At 62.9% G+C, this 19,881-nt stretch overlaps 1 protein-coding gene across 2 annotated transcripts in view; it reads right to left on the bottom strand.

The window, feature by feature from the left end:
* MYBPC2 (myosin binding protein C2) overlaps positions 1-19,881 on the bottom strand; it is a 30,984-nt gene that overhangs the window by 10,833 nt on the left and 270 nt on the right. For both annotated transcript variants that reach the window (XM_065658189.1, XM_065658188.1), the window contains exons 2-17: positions 18,232-18,420; positions 17,754-17,774; positions 17,222-17,299; positions 15,884-16,032; positions 13,569-13,686; positions 13,353-13,401; positions 12,942-13,001; positions 10,594-10,787; positions 5,880-6,012; positions 5,046-5,170; positions 4,865-4,970; positions 3,798-3,964; positions 2,743-2,908; positions 1,791-1,897; positions 1,210-1,239; positions 959-1,098 (exon numbers count right to left, since the gene is read on the bottom strand). In XM_065658189.1, coding sequence (XP_065514261.1) covers positions 959-1,098; positions 1,210-1,239; positions 1,791-1,897; positions 2,743-2,908; positions 3,798-3,964; positions 4,865-4,970; positions 5,046-5,170; positions 5,880-6,012; positions 10,594-10,787; positions 12,942-13,001; positions 13,353-13,401; positions 13,569-13,686; positions 15,884-16,032; positions 17,222-17,299; positions 17,754-17,774; positions 18,232-18,420 — 1,832 coding nt within the window. The remainder of the gene's footprint in view (positions 1-958; positions 1,099-1,209; positions 1,240-1,790; positions 1,898-2,742; positions 2,909-3,797; positions 3,965-4,864; positions 4,971-5,045; positions 5,171-5,879; positions 6,013-10,593; positions 10,788-12,941; positions 13,002-13,352; positions 13,402-13,568; positions 13,687-15,883; positions 16,033-17,221; positions 17,300-17,753; positions 17,775-18,231; positions 18,421-19,881) is intronic.

Raw genomic sequence — 19,881 nt, 5'->3', positions numbered from 1 at the left:
GGGATGTGGGGACACAGGCATGGCCCTTGTGCACCAAGAACACCTGGGGACATGGGGACATTGTGGGGACATCATGGGGATGTGGGGACACAGGCATGGCCCTTGTGCACCGAGAACACCTGGGGACATGGGGACATTGTGGGGACATCATGGGGATGTGGGGACACAGGCATGGCCCTTGTGCACCGAGAACACCTGGGGACATGGGGACATTGTGGGGACATCATGGGGATGTGGGGACACAGGCACAGCCCTCGCATTCCGAGAACACCTGGGGACATGGGGACATTGTGTGGACATCATGGGGACACGGGCACTGCCCTCATGCACCAAGAACACCTGGCACAGGGGACACAGGGCTATTGGGGACATGGAGGGACATGGGGTCATAGGGACACAGGGAGGTGTCACAGGTGCAGGGGACACAGGGACATGGGGACACATCACAGGGAATGGGGCTGTGGGGACATGTATGGGGAGGTAGGGAGATGTCACAGGGATGTGGCGACACATCATGGGGACAATGGGATGAGTCATGGGGACGTGGGGAGGTGTCATGGGGACAGTGGGACATGTCACAGGGCCCTGGGGTTACAGGGGTGGGGACACAGGTACAGGCGAGGGCACGGGCACGTGTCATGGGTGGAAATGGGGCAGCCCCGGGGCAGGGGGACATGGGACACCCCAAAGTGGGGACATGGGGGGACAGGGGACACCCCAAAGTGGGGACATGGGAACACCGGGCAACCTCCCAAGACGGGGACATGGGACCCCCAAGGAGGAGACACAGGGGGACATGGGACCTCCAAGGAGGGGACATGGGGACACAGGGGGACACAGGACACCCCCGGGAGGGGACATGGGGACACAGGGAGACACAGGACCCCCTCCAGGAGGGGACACGGGGACACAGGACCCCCCAGGAGGGGACGTGGGGACACGGGACCGCTGGTGTCACCTCGTCCCCCTTCATCCAGGTGACCGTGGGCGCGGGCTCCCCAGTGATGGGGACATCGAGGCGCAGCTTGTTCCCGGCCACCACCACGATGGTGTTCTCGGCGTTTTTCCCAGAGCAGTCCAGGTGGATCTTAGGGGGTTCTGGGGGGGTTATGGGGACACCATGGGGACATGGGGACACCGTGGGGACATGGGGACATGGACTGGGACCCGCCAGCCCCACTGCCACCCCCCGCTGTCCTCCCGCCTCACCTTGCTTGGGGACATACTCGACCTTGATCTCTGCAGGGAGGGAAGGGTTAATGGGGGGGGGAAACAAACACATCCCCAAATGCCACCTGTGACCCCCCCCGGTGACATCAGTGTCCCCAAAGTGTGACCCACCCCCAAGCTGGGGGGGGATGTCACCGAATGGTGCCCTGACCCCCACCAGTGTTGTGGGTGTCCCCAAAATGGGCTCTGAACCCCCCCCAAGTGACTCCGAATGTCACCCTGACCCTCCACAAGTGCCCCCCCAAGTGTCCCCAACCCCAGGTGTCCCCAAGGGACTTGTGTCCCCTCAGCCCTGCAAGAGTCCCCCCAGCCCCATAAACATCTAAAGTGAGACCCACCCCCAAACTGGGGGGGGAATGTCCTGAATGGTGCCCTGACCCCCACCAGTGTTTTGGGTGTCCCCAAAATGGGCTCTGAACCCCCCCAAGTGACTCCAGATGTCACCCTGACCCTCCACAAGTGCCTTCCCCAGGTGTCCCCAAGGGGACTTGTGTCCCCCCAGCCCCACAAATGCCTCCCGAGTGCCCCCATCTCCCCAGTTTCCTCCCCCCAGGCTCCACCGAGGAAGTTGAGCTTGGCAGAGAGCGAGAGGGCGTAGCCGTCGGGGATGAAGGTGTAATCCCCCTCATCCTCGGGGCGCACGTCGTCGATCACCAGCTTGTGGATCCTGGACAGGAGGGACGGGGTGGTTGGGGGGAGCCCCACGGCACCAACCTCCCACCGAGTCCCCCATCGGGGGCGTCCATGCTCTTCTTGGGTGTCTCCAACCCCTTCAAGACCTCCAGGTCTGTACTCCTCTGTGAGACCCACATGGGGGTCTCCAGTTGCCTTCTAGGACCCCCATGGGTGGCACCAAGCCTATGAGACCCCCATGGGCAGCTGCAACTCCATGAGACCCCCACGGGTGGCCCCAACCTTCCCCAGGAACCCCATGGGTGGTTCCAAGACCCCCATGGGTGTCTCAAATCACCTCTAAGACCCCCATGGGTGGCACCAACCCCCTGAGACCCCCACGGGTGGCCCCAACCTTCCCCAGGAACCCCATGGGTTGTTCCAAGACCCCCATGGGTGTCTCAAATCATGTCTAAGACCCCCATGGGTGGCACCAACTCTCTGAGACCCCCACGGGTGGCTCCAACCTCCCCCAAGAACCCCATGGGTTGTTCCAAGACCCCCATGGGTGTCTCAAATCACGTCTAAGACCCCCATGGGTGGCACCAACTCCCTGAGACCCCCACGGGTGGCTCCAACCTCCCCCAAGAACCCCATGGGTTGTTCCAAGACCCCCATGGGTGTCTCAAATCACGTCTAAGACCCCCGTGGGTGGCACCAACCCCCTGAGACCCCCCATGGGTGGCTCCAGCCTCCTCCAAGAACCCCATGGGTGGTTCCAAGACCCCCATGGCTGCCTCCAACTCCCTCCAAGGCCCCCGTGGCTGCCTCCAACCAACCTTCCCAAGACCTCCCCACGGGTTCCCTCCTCCAGCCCCCTCTTTGGGGGTCGGTGCCCACCTGCCAGTGTGGGAGATGTGGATGCGCTTGCTGGGCCGAACCTCCACCCCGTTGCGGAACCAGCGCCCCGTCACCTTCTCGTCCGACACCTCGCACTTGAAGACAGCCTGTTCCGAGGCCTGCACCGTCAGGTCTGCCATGTCCTGCAGCACCTCCAGCTGCTTCTCTGGGGGTGGGACACAGCGTTGGGGGATCCTCGGGGGCTCCTAGAGACCCCCTGCACCCACAAAAACCCCCTGAGGCCCCTCCAGGTATCCCCTAGGAGCTCCTGGACACCCCTCGAAGAGATCTCCCCACCAAAGGATCACGGATCATGATGGAGGACCGGCAGGATGCTGTTTGGGACCTGGGACCACAGAGATGCCTTTGGACCTGCGGTCGTAGCTATAATTCTCTTTCCTCCCTTTTTTCTTTCCTTTTTCTCCACTTTCTCTACCGCGTGCCACTTTACGGGCAAAATAATCAAGTTACACTGTTTGATTGAATTATAACCCCTTGGCATTTTGGTTGCCTTAATTTTGCGCTTTGAGAACAAAGGTAAACGAACCATCACGAGTCCATCACTGAATGGACCGTGACACCCCCACAATCCTGAGAACCTCTTGAGACCCCTCCAGGCATCCTTGGAGACCACTCCAGGACCCCTGGGCACCCCCCGGCACCTCCCTGACACCCCCTGGAAACAACCCAAGACCCCTCCAGCACCTCTGGGACCCTCCAAGGACTCTTAGTCATCCTCTGGAAACACTCAAGATCCCTCCAGGCACCCTGGACACCTCCCAGCACCCTGGGGACCCCTCCAGAGCCACCACCTGGACATCTCCATCACCCCTGGGCTGGTCTGGAGACCTCTGGGACTCCCTGGAACACATCCCCAGCACTCATGAGACCCCCCCGCTAGACACTCTGGGGACCCCTCCAGCATCTCCTGGAACTCCAAAAGGACCCTCAATCACCCCCAAACATCTCACAGACCTCCCGGAGACTGCTCAGCGCTCCTGGGACCACCCAGGACCATGAGGGACCCCCCCAAAAGCCCCCCTGGTGACACCAACCTTCCACAATGATGTCGGCCTCGCTCTCACCCCCATTGGTCATGATCTTGTAGCGTCCCGTGTCCTCTTTGGTGGCCTCATTGATGATGAGATAGTGCTTCTTCCCATCCTTCTTGAAGCGGTACTTGAAGGTCTCCTCCCGGGTGAGCTCCACCCCGTCCTTCATCCTGCCAGGGACACATGGCACAGGATGGACACAGGTGGTGGGATGGACATGGTGGTGGCGACAGACACACAGATGCAGAGATGGACATGGGTGGTGGGGAGGGACACAGGTGGTTGGATGGACACATGGACACAAGGATGGACATGGATGGCGGGGATGGACACAGGTGGTGGGGATGGACGCGGGTGGTGTGGATGGACACGGTTGGTGGGGATGGACGCGGGTGGTGGGGATGGACACGGGTGGTGTGGATGGACACGGGTGGTGGGGAGGGACACGGGTGGTTGGATGGACACATGGACACAAGGATGGACATGGATGGCGGGAATGGACACAGGTGGTGGGGATGGACGCGGGTGGTGTGGAGGGACACGGGTGGTGGAGAGGGACACGCAGACACAGGGATGGACACACAGACACAGAGATGGACACGGGTGGTGGGGAGGGACACACAGACACAGGGATGGACACATGGACACGGGTGGTGGGGATGGGCACAGACACAGGGATGGACACACAGACACAGGGATGGACATACAGACACAGGGATGGACACGGGTGGTGGGGATGGGCACAGACACAGGGATGGACACACAGACACAGGGATGGACATACAGACACAGGGATGGACATACAGACACAGGGATGGACACGGGTGGTGGGGATGGGCACAGACACAGGGATGGACACACAGACACAGGGATGGACACACAGACACAGGGATGGACATACAGACACAGGGATGGACACGGGTGGTGGGGATGGGCACAGACACAGGGATGGACATACAGACACAGGGATGGACATACAGACACAGGGATGGACACGGGTGGTGGGGATGGGCATGGATGGTGGGGAGGGACACACGGACATGTTGGGGTCCCCAGGCGCCCCACATTACCACATGACTTGGGCTCCTTCCTCTGAGACCTCGGCCTCCAGCACCACCCGGTCGCCCACTAAGACCTGCTGGTCGTCCAGTCCCTTCTCAATGGTGACGGGGGGCTCTGAGGAGTGACGGGGACGGTCAGTGTCCCCGGGGGGGTCACAGGGAGCGCCCCCGGTTACCCCCCGACACTGACCCTTGACGAAGACCTCGGTGAAGCATTTCTCCTCGTTGACACGACACTCGTAGGCGGCGTCATCGGCCAAGGAGCACTTGTTGATGGTGAGGATGCGCTTGAGCCCCACATTCTCGAACACGTATCTGGGGAGGGACACGGTGGGGGACACAGGGGACGTGAGGGACACCGGATTGTCAGGGGACAAGGGGACGTAGTGGGACACAGGGTGCACGTAGCCATGGGGGTGACATCGGATTGTTGGGGGACAAGGGGACATGGTGGGACACAGGGTGCAATTAGATATGGGGTGACACCAGGGGGAGGGAACACAGGGAGAGATGGAGGGGGGACAGGGACATGGGGGACAGTAGATTGTGGGGGGACATGGTGGGACATGGAGACACGAGGGGACACAGGGACATGGGGGGACATGAGGGGACATGAGGGGCACATGGGGGAATGTAGAGGGACAAGGTGGGACAGGGACATGGGGGGACATGAGGGTGACACCAGGGGGAGGGAACACGGGGGGAGATGGGGGGGACAGGGACATGGGGGACAATAGATTGTGGGGGGACATGGTGGGACATGGAGACATGGGACACAGGGACGGGGGGGGACATGAGGGTGTGTGGGCAAACAGGGGGGACACGGGGGCACAGGGTGAGGGCCGTGGCTGGGGGGGACCCCCTATGGGGGGGGTGTTCCTCCCTCCTGCCTCCTGGAGACCCCCCAACCACTCCTCAGCCCCCCATGGCCCCCGCCATGTCCCTCACGCCCCCCCCCCTCATTTGGAGCTGGGTTGCAGCAGCTGCACCCCCATAGCCTCCCCATACCCCCCCGTGCCCTCACTTGGAGCTGGGTTTCAGCAGCTGCCCGTTCTTGTACCACTTGAGGGGCAGGTCGGGGTCGCTCAGCTCCACCACCAGCTTGATCTTGTTCCCTTTGTCCACCTGGTACGCAGGGTCCAGCTTGCGGATGAAGGCTGGGGGGGCACGGGGGGGGTCAGGGGGGGTCTGCACCTCCCCATAGCCCCCCTGACCCCCGGGAACCCCCAGTCCTGTACTGAGGCTCCGTTCCCCTCCTGTTGCACCACCGAACCACATAAGTCAGGGATTGGAAGGGACCTCGAAAGATCATCTATTCCGGAGCAGGAACACCCAGGTGAGGTTACACAGAACCAGGCGGGTTGGAATGAATCCAGAGGAGGAGACTCCACAACCCCCCTGGGCAGCCTGGGCCAGGCTCTGGCACCCTCGCCGGGAAGAAGTTTCTTCTCAAATTTAAGTGGAACCTCCTCTGTTCCAGTTTGCACCCATTGCCCCTTGTCCTACTGTTGTTTGTCACCGATGGCTCCATCTCCTGACACTCCCCGTTTCCATATTGATCCCCATGAATGATTCACCCCTCAGTCTCCTCTCCTCCAGCCCAGAGCCCCAGCTCCTCAGCCTCTCCTCACACGGGAGATGCTCCGCTCCTCTAATCATCTTTGCTGCCCTACGCTGGGGTCTCCCAACAGTTCCCTGTCCTTGGACTGAGGGGCCCAGAACTGGACACGATATTCCAGATGTGGTCCCACCAGGGGAGAGGAGAGGGGGGGAACAAGGGAGAGACCCCCAAGGTGCTGCAGAATGGCACAAAAATCACCTCAGGGTCAAAATGGCGGCTCCAGAATCACCTCAGAGCTCAAAACGGTGCCAAAATCACCTCAGGGCTCAAAATGGCCCCAAAATCACCTCAGGGCCCAAAATGGCCCAAAATCACCTCAGGGTCAAAATGGCCCAAAATCACCTCAGAGCTTCAAATGGCCCCAAAATCACCTCAGGGTCAAAATGGTGCCAAAATCACCTCAGGGCCCAAAATGGCCCCAAAATCACCTTCAGGGCTCTAAATGGCCAAAAATCACCTCACGGCTCAAAATGGCCCAAAATCACCTCAGGGCTCTAAATGGCCCCAAAATCACCTCAGGGTTCAAAATGGCCCCAAAATCACCTCAGGGTCAAAATGGTGCCAAAATCACCTCAGGGTTAAAGTGGCCCCAAAATCACCTCAGGCTCAAAATGGCCCAAAATCACCTCAGGGCTCTAAATGGCCCCAAAATCACCTCAGGGTTCAAAATGGCCCCAAAATCACCTCAGGGTCAAAATGGCCCCAAAACCACCTTCAGGGCTCTAAATGGCCAAAAATCACCTCAGGGCTCTAAATGGCCCCAAAATCACCTCAGGGTCAAAATGGTGCCAAAATCACCTCAGGGCTCAAAGTGGCGCCAAAATCACCTCAGGGCTCTAAATGGCTGCAAAATCACCTTCAGGGCCCAAAATGGCCCCAAAATCACCTCAGGGTCAAAATGGCCCCAAAATCACCTCAGGGCCCAAAATGGCCCCAAAATCACCTCAGGGCCCAAAATGGCCCCAAAATCACCTTCAGGGCTCTAAATGGCCCCAAAATCACCTCAGGGCTCTAAATGGCCCAAAATCACCTCAGAGCTTCAAATGGCCCCAAAATCACCTCAGGCTCAAAATGGCCCCAAAATCACCTCAGAGTCAAAATGGCCCCAAAATCACCTCAGGGCTCTAAATGGCCAAAAATCACCTCAGGGCTCAAAATGGCCCCAAAATCACCTCAGGGTCAAAATGGTGCCAAAATCACCTCAGGGTTAAAGTGGCCCCAAAATCACCTCAGGGTTCAAAATGGCCCCAAAATCACCTCAGGGCTCGAAATGGCCCAAAATCACCTCAGAGCTTCAAATGGCCCCAAAATCACCTCAGGGTCAAAATGGTGCCAAAATCACCTCAGAGCCCAAAGTGGCCCCAAAATCACCTCAGGGCTCTAAATGGCCAAAAATCACCTTCAGGGCTCTAAATGGCCCCAAAATCACCTCAGAGCTTCAAATGGCCCCAAAATCACCTCAGGGTCAAAATGGCCCAAAATCACCTCAGGGCTCTAAATGGCCCCAAAATCACCTTCAGGGCTCTAAATGGCCCCAAAATCACCTCAGGGTTCAAAATGGCCCCAAAATCACCTCAGGGTTCAAAATGGCCCCAAAATCACCTCAGGGTTCAAAATGGTGCCAAAATCACCTCAGGGCTCAAAGTGGCGCCAAAATCACCTTCAGGGCCCAAAATGGCCCCAAAATCACCTCAGGGCCCAAAATGGCCCCAAAATCACCTCAGGGCTCTAAATGGCCCCAAAATCACCTTCAGGGCTCTAAATGGCCCAAAATCACCTCAGAGCTTCAAATGGCCCCAAAATCACCTCAGGCTCAAAATGGCCCCAAAATCACCTCAGGGTCAAAATGGCCCCAAAATCACCTCAGGGCTCTAAATGGCCAAAAATCACCTCAGGGCTCAAAATGGCCCAAAATCACCTCAGGGTCAAAATGGCCCCAAAATCACCTCAGGGCTCTAAATGGCCAAAAATCACCTCAGGGCTCAAAATGGCCCCAAAATCACCTCAGGGTCAAAATGGTGCCAAAATCACCTCAGGGTTAAAGTGGCCCCAAAATCACCTCAGGGTTCAAAATGGCCCCAAAATCACCTCAGGGCTCGAAATGGCCCAAAATCACCTCAGAGCTTCAAATGGCCCCAAAATCACCTCAGGGTCAAAATGGTGCCAAAATCACCTCAGAGCCCAAAGTGGCCCCAAAATCACCTCAGGGCTCTAAATGGCCAAAAATCACCTTCAGGGCTCTAAATGGCCCCAAAATCACCTTCAGGGCTCTAAATGGCCCCAAAATCACCTCAGGGTTCAAAATGGCCCCAAAATCACCTCAGGGTTCAAAATGGCCCCAAAATCACCTCAGGGTTCAAAATGGTGCCAAAATCACCTCAGGGCTCAAAGTGGCGCCAAAATCACCTTCAGGGCCCAAAATGGCCCCAAAATCACCTCAGGGCCCAAAATGGCCCCAAAATCACCTCAGGGCTCTAAATGGCCCCAAAATCACCTCAGGGCTCTAAATGGCCCCAAAATCACCTCAGGGCTCAACACGGCGGCCCCAGTGGGACCAATTTTGGTTTTTTTGGCCTCAACGCAAGACTCTACACCCGCCCTTGTTCTATTCCACGAAGTTTCTCCCCGCCCAGACCGGGGCTCCGGATGGCAGCGCAGCCGTCCGCGCCAGCCGCTCCTCCCCGTTCGGCGTCGCCAGCAAACGGGGTGACAGTCGCCCTATCCCCTCATCCGAGTTATTGATGAATATTTTGAATAATCAGCTCTGGGGGCCCCTCTCATGCCCCCCTCAGCCCTGTGTCCCCTCCTTCTGCCCCCCCCAACGCTACACCCCCTTCGCCACCCCTGGAGCCCCCCAAATCCCCCGTCTCCAGCCCGATATCCCCCTTCTGCACCCCCATATCCCCCTTTCCCACTGAGCGCCCCCCAAATCATCCCTGCCCACCCCCAAATCCCCCCCCACGCACAAACCCCTTCGCTCTTCTTGGGCTCTCAGAACCCCCAGTGACCCCAGAACATCCAGGTGACCCCAGACCCCCCAGTGACCCCAGAACCCCCCATTGACCCAGATCCCCCCAGTGACCCCAGAACCCCCCAGTGACCCCAGAACCCCCCAGTGATCCCAGACCCCTCAGTGACCCCAGAACCCCCCAGGTGACCCCAGATCCCCCCAGGTGACCCCAGACCCCTCCAGGTGACCCCAGATGTCCCAGTGACCCCAGGACCCCCAGTGACCCCAGAACTCCCCAATGACCCAGACCCCCCCAGTGACCCCAGATCCCCCCAGTGATTCCAGAACCCCCAGTGACCCCAGAACCCCCCAGGGACCCCAGACCCCCCCAATGACCCAGACCCCCCCAGGTGACCCCAGAACCTCCAGGTGACCCCATGAACCCCCCAGTGACCCCAGACCCCCCCCAGTGACCCCAGATCCCCCCAGTGATTCCAGAACCCCCAGTGACCCCAGAACCCCCCATTGACCCAGATCCCCCCAGTGACCCCAGAACCCCCCAGGTGACCCCAGATCCCCCCAGTGACCCCAGATCCCCCCAGGTGACCCCAGACCCCTCCAGGTGACCCCAGATGTCCCAGTGACCCCAGGACCCCCAGTGACCCCAGAACTCCCCAATGACCCAGATCCCCCCAGTGACCCCAGATCCCCCCAGTGATCCCAGAACCCCCAGTGACCCCAGAACCTCCAGGTGACCCCAGACCCCCCCAGTGACCCCAGAACCTCCAGGTGACCCCAGACCCCCCCAGTGACCCCAGACCCCCCCAGTGACCCCAGATCCCCCCAGTGATTCCAGAACCCCCAGTGACCCCAGAACCCCCCAGGGACCCCAGACCCCCCCAATGACCCAGACCCCCCCAGTGACCCCAGAACCTCCAGGTGACCCCAGAACCCCCAGTGACCCCAGAACCCCCCAGGGACCCCAGAACCCCCCAATGACCCAGACCCCCCCAATGACCCAGACCCCCCCAGGTGACCCCAGAACCTCCAGGTGACCCCAGATACCCCAGTGACCCCAGAACCCCCCAGTGACCCCAGAACCCCCCAGTGACCCCAGATTCCCCCAAATCCCCCCACAACCCCCCCCCCGCATCCCCCCCCGGCCACCTTCGCTCTTCTTGGGCTCCACTTTGATCTTCTTGAGGCGCTTGAGCATCCCGCGCAGGTCGGTGATCCCGTACTGGAACGCGATGCGCTCGTACTCGCTCTTCTTCGTCACCCCCTTGAGCAGCTCCCAGATCTCGGGGGGGAACTGGTCGTCTTCGTCCTTCTTCTTCTTCTTCTCCTCCACCTGCACCTCCCTGCGCCGCACCAGCCTCGCACAAGCCTCGCACGGCCCTCGTGCCCTCACGCAGACCCCTCGGAGCTCCTCCTCACCCTCCTCATCCTCACACGGCCGCGCCTGAGCAATCCCCCTCGCACGCCCCCCGTGCGCCCCGCACCTTCGCACGCGCTCGCACGCCCCCCGCCTTTGCACATGCTCTTGCACATGTGATGCCCCTCTCACGCCCCTCGCACCCCCTCCATGGCCCTCGCACACCTCTCGCACGGCCCTTGCACCCCCTCGCACGCCACTCGCACTCCCTCCATGACCCTTCGCACACCCCTCGCACGCCACTCGCATGCCCCTCGCACGGCCTCGCAAGCCCTCGCACCCTCTCACACGCCCCTCGCGCCCCCTCCACGACCCTTCGCACACCCCCTGCACCCCCTCGCACACTCCCTGCACCCCCTCGCACACCCCCTGCACCCCCTCGCACACTCCCTGCACCCCCTCGCACACCCCTCGCACAGCTCTCGCACGCCCCTTGCACGGCCTCGCACCCCCTCGCACGGCCCCTCGCACCCCCTCGCACCCCCTCGCACGGCCTCGCACGGCCTCGCACCGCCCCTCGCGCCCCCTCGCACGGCCTCGCAACCCCTCGCACCCCCTCGCACAGCCCCTCGCACCCCCTCGCACGCCCCTCGCGCCCCCTCCACGGCCCTTCGCACACCACTCGCACCCTCTTGCACGCCACTCGCATGCCCCTCGCTCACCCTCTCACGGACCTTCACACACCCCTCGCCCCCCCTTGCACCCCCCTCGCACGGCTCTTGCACGCCCCTTGCATGGCCTCGCAAGCCCTCGCAACCCCTCGCACCCCCTTGCACGCCCCTCGCACCCCCTCCACGGCCCTCGCACACCCCTCGCACGCCCCTTGCATGCCCCTCTCACCCCCCTTGCACCCCATCGCTCCCCTCGCACGCCCCTTGCACGCCCCCTCACACCCCCTCGCTCCCCTCGCACTCCCCTCTCACCCCCTCGCACCCCCTCGCACCCCCTCGCACACCCCTTGCATGGCCCCTCGCACCCCCCTCACACAGCCCTTGCACGCCCCTCTCACCCCCTCGCACACTCCTCGCATGGCCACTCGCACGCCCCTCACACCCCCTCGCACGCCCCTCGCGCCCCCTCGCTCCCCTCGCTCCCCTCGCACGCCCCTTGTAGCCCCTCACATGCCCCTCGCACCCCCCCCACGGCCCTTCGCACGCCCCTCGCACACCCCTTCCACCCCCTCGCACGGCCCTTGCACGCTCCTCTCACCCCTCGCTCCCCTCGCACCCCCTCGCACGCCCCTCGCATCCCCTCACACGGCCCTTGCACGCTCCTCTCACCCCTCGCTCCCCTCGCACCCCCTCCACGGCCCTTCGCACACTCCTCGCACCCCCTCGCACGCCCCTCGTGCCCCTTCGCGCTCCCTCGCGCCCCCTCGCACGCCCCCTCGCACACCCTTGCTCCCCTCGCACGCCCCTCGCACCCCCTCACACACGCCACGCATGGCCCCTCGCACCCCCTTGCACGCCCCTTGCATCCCCCTTGCACTCCCTTGCACACCCCTCGCACCCCCTCGCACCCCCTTGCACGGCCCCTCACACGCCCCTCGCACGCCCCTCGCACGCCCCTCGCACCCCCTCCACGGCCCTTCGCACGCCCCTCGCATCCTCTCGCACGCCACTCGCACCCCCTCCACGGCCCTCGCACACCCCTCGCATGCCCCTTGCATGCCCCTCGCATGGCCCCTCGCACACCCCTCGCACACCCTTGCACGCCCCTCGTGCCCCCTCGCTCCCCTCGCACAGCCCTCGCATGCCCCTCTCACCCCTTTGTACCCCCTCGCTCCCCTCGCACGCCCCTTGCAGCCCCTCGCACACCCCTCACACGCCCCTTGCATGCCCCTTTGCGCACCCCTCGCACCCCCTCACACGCCCCTCTCACCCCTCGCACGCCCCTCTCACCCCCTCGCACCCCTCGCACGCCCCTCTCACCCCCTTGCACGCCCCTCGCACCCCCTCGCACCCCCTCGCACGCCCTTGCACGCCCCTCGCACGCCCCTCGCACGCCCCTCGCACGCCCCTCTCACCCCTCGCATGCCCCTCGCACCCCCTCGCACGCCCCTCGCACGCCCCTCGCACACCTCTTCTTGAGCAGCCCGCTGAAGTCCAGCTCTCCGGCTGTGTCGCCTTTGGTATCGCCCCTGCGGGGAGACGGGTGTGAGGGGGCCCGGGGGGGTCCCTGGTAGGTCCTTGGGCTGCAGAGGGGGCCCTGGGTGCATTGGGGTCCCCAGGACGCGGTGGGTTCCCAGTGGGGGGTCCCCAGGGTGCGTTGGGGGTCCCAGGGAGTCCCTGGTGTGTGGGGTGCAGGGGGCACCTGGGAGGGGTCCCCTAATTGCATTGGGGTGCCCAAGGGGAGGCTCCGGGGGGGGTCTCGGCGCATCCCTGGGGGTCCCTGCAGTGAACTGGGGTGCGGGAGGGGGGGATGGGGTTTGGGGTTCCCCAGTCCATGGGGGGGTTCCCCCCCCCAATTTGGGGAGTGCCCCCACACTCACGTTCTCTTGAAGGCCTGCAGCACGTTGTCATGGTCACTTGGGCGGGGGGCTGTGGGGGGAGAGGGGACGTGAGACCCCCCCCCACCCACGGCCCCTCCAGCGTGTGTCCCCGACACGTGTGTCCCCCCCCCCATGTCCCCAAATGACCCCACGATGCCCTGGGGGGCTCCAGGGGGTCCCAGGCGGGGTTGGGGTGTCCCAGGGGGGGCATCTCACCCTCGACGTCGATGTTGAAGGAGCAACTGTCCTTCTTGTCCTTGGCCGTGACCTCACAGCGATAGTCCCCCCTGTCCCCAAGGGCCACCTTGGCAATGTGCAGCTCAAAGGTGTAAACCTGGGGGGACACAGGGGGACAACGGGGGACACGAAGACATGGGGGACAACAGGGGGACAACGGGGGACACGGGAACACAAGGGCATGGGAACATGAGGACATGGGGGGACAACGGGGGACACAGGAACACAAGGACATGGGGGACATGGGGGGACAATGGGGGACACGGGAACATGAGGACATGGGGGGACAATGGGGGACATGGGAACACGAGGACATGGGGGGACAATGGGGGACATGGGAACACGAGGACATGGGGGGGCAACAGAGGACATGGGAACACGAGGACATGGGGGACAATGGGGGACATGGGAACATGAGGACATGGGGGGACAACAGAGGACACGGGAACACGAGGACATGGGGGGACAATGGGGGACATGGGAACATGAGGACATGGGGGGACACGGGAACACACATGAGGACATGGGGGACATGGGGGGACAATGGGGGACATGGGAACATGAGGACATGGGGGACAATGGGGGACATGGGAACATGAGGACATGGGGGGACAACAGAGGACACGGGAACACGAGGACATGGGGGGACAATGGGGGACATGGGAACATGAGGACATGGGGGGACAACAGAGGATGTGGGAACATGAGGACATGGGGGACAATGGGGGACATGGGAACATGAGGACATGGGGGGACAACAGAGGACACGGGAACACGAGGACATGGGGGGACAATGGGGGACATGGGAACATGAGGACATGGGGGGACACGGGAACACACATGAGGACATGGGGGACATGGGGGGACAATGGGGGACATGGGAACACGAGGACATGGGGGGACAACAGAGGACATGGGAACACGAGGACATGGGGGACAATGGGGGACATGGGAACATGAGGACATGGGGGGACAACAGAGGACACGGGAACACGAGGACATGGGGGGACAATGGGGGACATGGGAACATGAGGACATGGGGGACAATGGGGGACATGGGAACACGAGGACATGGGGGGACAACAGAGGACATGGGAACACGAGGACATGGGGGACAATGGGGGACATGGGAACATGAGGACATGGGGGGACAACAGAGGACGTGGGAACATGAGGACATGGGGGACATGGGGGGACAATGGGGGACATGAGGACATGGGGGGCATGGGGGGACAACAGGGGACATGGGAACACGAGGACACGGGGGGACAGGGGGATGTGGGGGGACACAAGTGGGGGACAGGGACACAGGGACACACAGATGGACACAGTGAGGGACACCAGTGGGGACTCTGCCCGTGATCTCCCAGTCCCTCCCAGTGCCTCCCAGTGCCCCTCAGTGTCCTCCCAGTGCATCCCAGTGCATCCCAGTGTCTCCCAGTGCCTCTCCAGTGCCCCTCAGTGTCTTCCCAGTGCATCCCAGTGCATCCCAGTGTCTCCCAGTGCCCCTCAGTGTCCTCTTCAGTGACCCTCAGTGTCCTCCCAGTCCCTCCCAGTGTCTCCCAGTGCCTCTCCAGTGCCCCTCAGTGTCCTCCCAGTCCCTCCCAGTGTCTCCCAGTGCCTCCCCAGTGCTCCTCAGTGTCCTCCCAGTGCATCCCAGTGCCTCCCCAGCACCCCTCAGTGTCCTCCCAGTGCATCCCAGTGCCTCCCAGTGCCCCTCAGTGTCCTCCCAGTGCACCCCAGTGTCTCCCAGTGCCTCCCCAGCACCCCTCAGTGTCCTCCCAGTGCATCCCAGTGCATCCCAGTGCCTCCCCAACGCCCCTCAGTGTCCTCCCAGTGTCTCCCAGTGCCTCCCCAGTGCCCCTCAGTGTCCTCCCAGTGTATCCCAGTGCCTCCCCAGCACCCCTCAGTGTCCTCCCAGTGTCTCCCAGTGCCTCCCCAGCGCCCCTCAGTGTCCTCCCAGTGCATCCCAGTGCATCCCCAGCACCCCTCAGTGTCCTCCCAGTGTCTCCCAGTGCCTCCCCAGCACCCCTCAGTGTCCTCCCAGTGCATCCCAGTGCATCCCAGTGCCTCCCCAGCACCCCTCAGTGTCCTCCCAGTGCATCCCAGTGCATCCCAGTGCCTCCCCAGCGCCCCTCAGTGTCCTCCCAGTGTTTCCCAGTGCCTCCCCAGTGCCCTCCCAGTGCATCTCAGTGCCCCTCCCTGCCCTCCCAGCCCATCCCAGTGTCCACCAGTGCCCCTCAGCCCCTCCCAGTGCCCACCAGTGTCTCCCCAGCCCCTCCCAGTGCCCCCACCTTGCTCTCCTTGTCCAGCGCCTCCTTGAACTGGAACCGGGTGCCGCTCTTGATTCCCAGTTCCAGCCACTTCCCCTTGAACCACTTGATGGTGGGTTTGGTGGGGAGCTGGGACCCGTCCACTCGCGCCACCACGGTCACGTCCTTCCCTGGGGACACCCCGGTCACCCCCGTGTCACCCGACACCCCCCGGGGCCCCCCCGGACCCCTCCAGTAACCCCAGTGCCACCCAGCACCGTGGGGACCCCAGGACCCGCACCCGCCAGGGCCACCGGTGTCACGTCCCTCCCTGGGACACCCACGTGTCACCTCCCCTCCCAGTGACCCCAGAACCCCCAGTGACCCCAGAACCTCCAGTGACCCCAGAACCCCCAAGTGACCCCAGACCCCCCCAGTGACCCCAAAACCCCCCCGTGACCCCAGACCCCCCAGTGACCCCAAAACCCCCAGTGACCCCAGATCCCCCCAGTGACTCCAGAACCCCCAGTGACCCCAGAACCCCCCAGTGAACCTAGAACCTCCAGTGACCCCAGAACCCCCCAGTGACCCCAGACCCCCCAGCGACCCCAGACCCCCCCAGTGACCCCAGAACCCCCCAATGACCCCAGACCCCCCCAGTGACTCCAGAACCCCCAGTGACCCCAGAACCCCCAGTGACCCCAGATGCCCCAAGTGACCCCAGAACCCCCAGTGACCCCAAAACCCCCAGTGACCCCAGATCCCCCCCGTGACCCCAGAGCCCCCAGTGACCCCAAAACCCCCAGTGACCCCAAAACTTCCAGTGACCCCAGACCCCCCAGTGACCCCAAAACCTCCAATGACCCCAGACCCCCCCAGTGACCCCAGACCCCCCCAGTGACCCCAGATCCCCCCAGTGACCCCAAAACCGCCCAGTGACCCCAGATCCCCCCAGTGACCCCAGACCCCCCCAGTGACTCCAGAACCCCCAGTGACCCCAAAACCCCCCAGTGACCCCAAAACCTCCAGTGACCTCAGATCCCCCAGTGACCCCAGATCCCCCCAGTGACCCCAAAACCCCCCAGTGACCCCAGACCCCCCAGTGACCCCAAAACCCCCCAGTGACCCCAAAACCGCCCAGTGACCCCAGACCCCCCAGTGACCCCAGACCCCCCCAGTGACCCCAAAACCTCCAATGACCCCAGACCCCCCCAGTGACCCCAGATCCCCCCAGTGACCCCAAAACCCCCAGTGACCCCAGACCCCCCCAGTGACCCCAGACCCCCCAGCGACCCCAAAACCCCCAGTGACCCCAGACCCCCCAGCGACCCCAATTTTGTGACCCCCCCCTGGCCCCCCAGGACCCCCCGGCCCCCTCACCGCTGTCGATCAGGACGCTCTGGGGTTTGCTGAGGAAAAGCCCGTCGGGGTCGCGGGTCTCGGGGGGGTGGATGTCATCTGGGGGGGAGCAATTACCAGGGGGTGATTAATTACCGGGGAGCAATTACCAGGGGGCAATCACTGGGGGGAATTAACTTGGGGGGTAAGTTAATTACCCGGGGGGGTAATTACTGGGGAGGAATTACTGGGGGAGCAATTACCGGGGGTAATTAATTACTGGGGAGGAATTACCGGGGAGTTCATTAATTACTGGGGGGCAATTACCAAGAAGTAATTACCAGGGAGCAATTAATTACTGGAAAACAATTACCAGAGTGTAATTAATTAGGGAGTATAATTAATGACCAGGGAGCAATTATCGGGGGCAATTAGTGGGGGGTAATTAGTGGGGAGCAATTAATTACAGGGGAGCAATAACCAGGAGGCAATTACCAGGGAGCAATTAATTGTGTCAGGGGGGCCAAGGGGCCGGGGGGGGGGGGCACAAAATTGGGGGGTGGGCGGCGCTTACCCAGGGAGTCATCGGGGGCGTCTGCAAAGAGATGGGGGGGTCAGAGAGGGGGGGGCCATCCAAAGGGACCCCCCAGCACCCCGACCCCCAAACCTGACACCCAAATCTGACCCCCCCCAGCACCCCGACCCCCAAACCTGACACCCAAATCTGACCCCCCCAGCACCCCGACCCCCAAACCTGACACCCAAATCTGACCCCCCCAGCACCCCGACCCCCAAACCTGACACCCAAACCTGACCCCCCCCAGCACCCCGACCCCCAAACCTGACACCCTGACCCCCCCAGCACCCCGACCCCCAAACGTGACACCCAAATCTGACCCCCCCCAGCACCCTGACCCCCAAACCTGACACCCAAATCTGACCCCCCCAGCACCCCGACCCCCAAACCTGACACCCTGACCCCCCCAGCACCCCGACCCCCAAACCTGACACCCAAACCTGACCCCCCCAGCACCCTGACCCCCCCTCCGTACCTTTGGGGGCACCGGCCGCGTCCCCCTCCCTCGCGGGCTGCTCTCCTTTTTGCCCGTTTTCCTCTTTTTTCTCCTCTTTTTTCTCCTCTTTTTTCTCCTCTTTTTTCTCCTCTTTTTTCTCCGCTTTTTTCTCCGCTTTTTTCTCCTCTTTTTCTTCCTCCTTTTTCTCCTTCTTCTCCTTTTTGGGAGCTGGGGCGGGGGGATAGTGAGATCCATTTGGCCCCCCCACTAAAATTACTCCCCCCCTTCCGCCCCCCCCCCCCAAATTGCCCCCCCAAGTAATTTTCCCCCCCCCGGGGTAACAGCGGCAGCCGCGTGGGGGGGGGACACAGATGCCACCGGGGGCTGGTGGCAGATGGGGGGGGGGACAGAATGTGTGTGTGTGTGTGTGTGTCCCCCCCAGCTCTATTTAAGGCCGGGATTTGACTCCGACCCCCCCAAAATAGCGCGGGCTCAGTTGTCACCGGGCTCAGGTCACCGGGGGGGGTGGGGGGGACACACACACACGACAAGGGGACAACAGGGTCACCCCCCCCCCCATGGGGTCCCCCCAAACCCCACCTGGTGTGTGACACCCCCCCCCAGTGTCACCCCCTCCCGTGTCCCCCCCCCACGATGTCACCGCCCCCCATGTGTCCCCCCGCCACGATGTCACCACCCCCCCACGTCCCCCCCCCACGATGTCACCGCCCCCCCATGTCCCCCCCCCACGATGTCACCACCCCCCCATGTCCCCCCCCCACGATGTCACCGCCCCCCATGTCCCCCCCCCACGATGTCACCGCCCCCCATGTCCCCCCCCCCGATGTCACCGCCCCCCATGTCCCCCCCCCACGATGTCACCGCCCCCCCACGTCCCCCCCCCCACGATGTCACCACCCCCCACGTCCCCCCCCCCCCACGATGTCACCACCCCCCATGTCCCCCCGCCACGATGTCACCGCCCCCCATGTGTCCCCCCCCCACGATGTCACCACCCCCCATGTCCCCCCCCCACGATGTCACCGCCCCCCCATGTCCCCCCCCGCCACGATGTCACCACCCCCCATGTCCCCCCCCACGATGTCACCACCCCCCACGTCCCCCCCCCCCACGATGTCACCGCCCCCCCACGTCCCCCCCCCCCGATGTCACCGCCCCCCATGTGTCCCCCCCCCACGATGTCACCACCCCCCACGTCCCCCCCACCACGATGTCACCGCCCCCCCATGTCCCCCCCCACGATGTCACCACCCCCCACGTCCCCCCCCCACGATGTCACCACCCCGCCACGTCCCCCCCCCCACGATGTCACCACCCCCCATGTCCCCCCCCCACCCCGAGGTGTCCCATCCCGTGTCCCCCCCCCGCGGGGTCACGATGATTTAGTGGCCGCCACCTGCAGGTCCCTTTGGGGGCGGCTCATGTGTCACCCCCCCCCCCCAAAACGCCCCGTCAGCACAAATGGCCCCCCCAGGGTAATTACCCCCCCCCCCGGTAATTGCTCCCTGGTAATTACCCCTCGGTAATCACCCCCCAGTAATTAATTAACTCCCCGGTAATTGCTCCCAAGTAATTAATTGCTCCCCGGTAATTGCTCCCTGGGTAATTAATTGCCCCCCAGTAATTGTCCCCCGGTAATTGCTCCCCAGTAATTAATTACCCCCGGTA

The sequence above is a fragment of the Caloenas nicobarica genome, unplaced genomic scaffold (assembly GCF_036013445.1).
Source record: "Caloenas nicobarica isolate bCalNic1 unplaced genomic scaffold, bCalNic1.hap1 Scaffold_83, whole genome shotgun sequence".
Lineage (NCBI taxonomy): Eukaryota > Metazoa > Chordata > Aves > Columbiformes > Columbidae > Caloenas > Caloenas nicobarica.
This window is presented reverse-complemented; position numbering and strand designations above follow the sequence as displayed.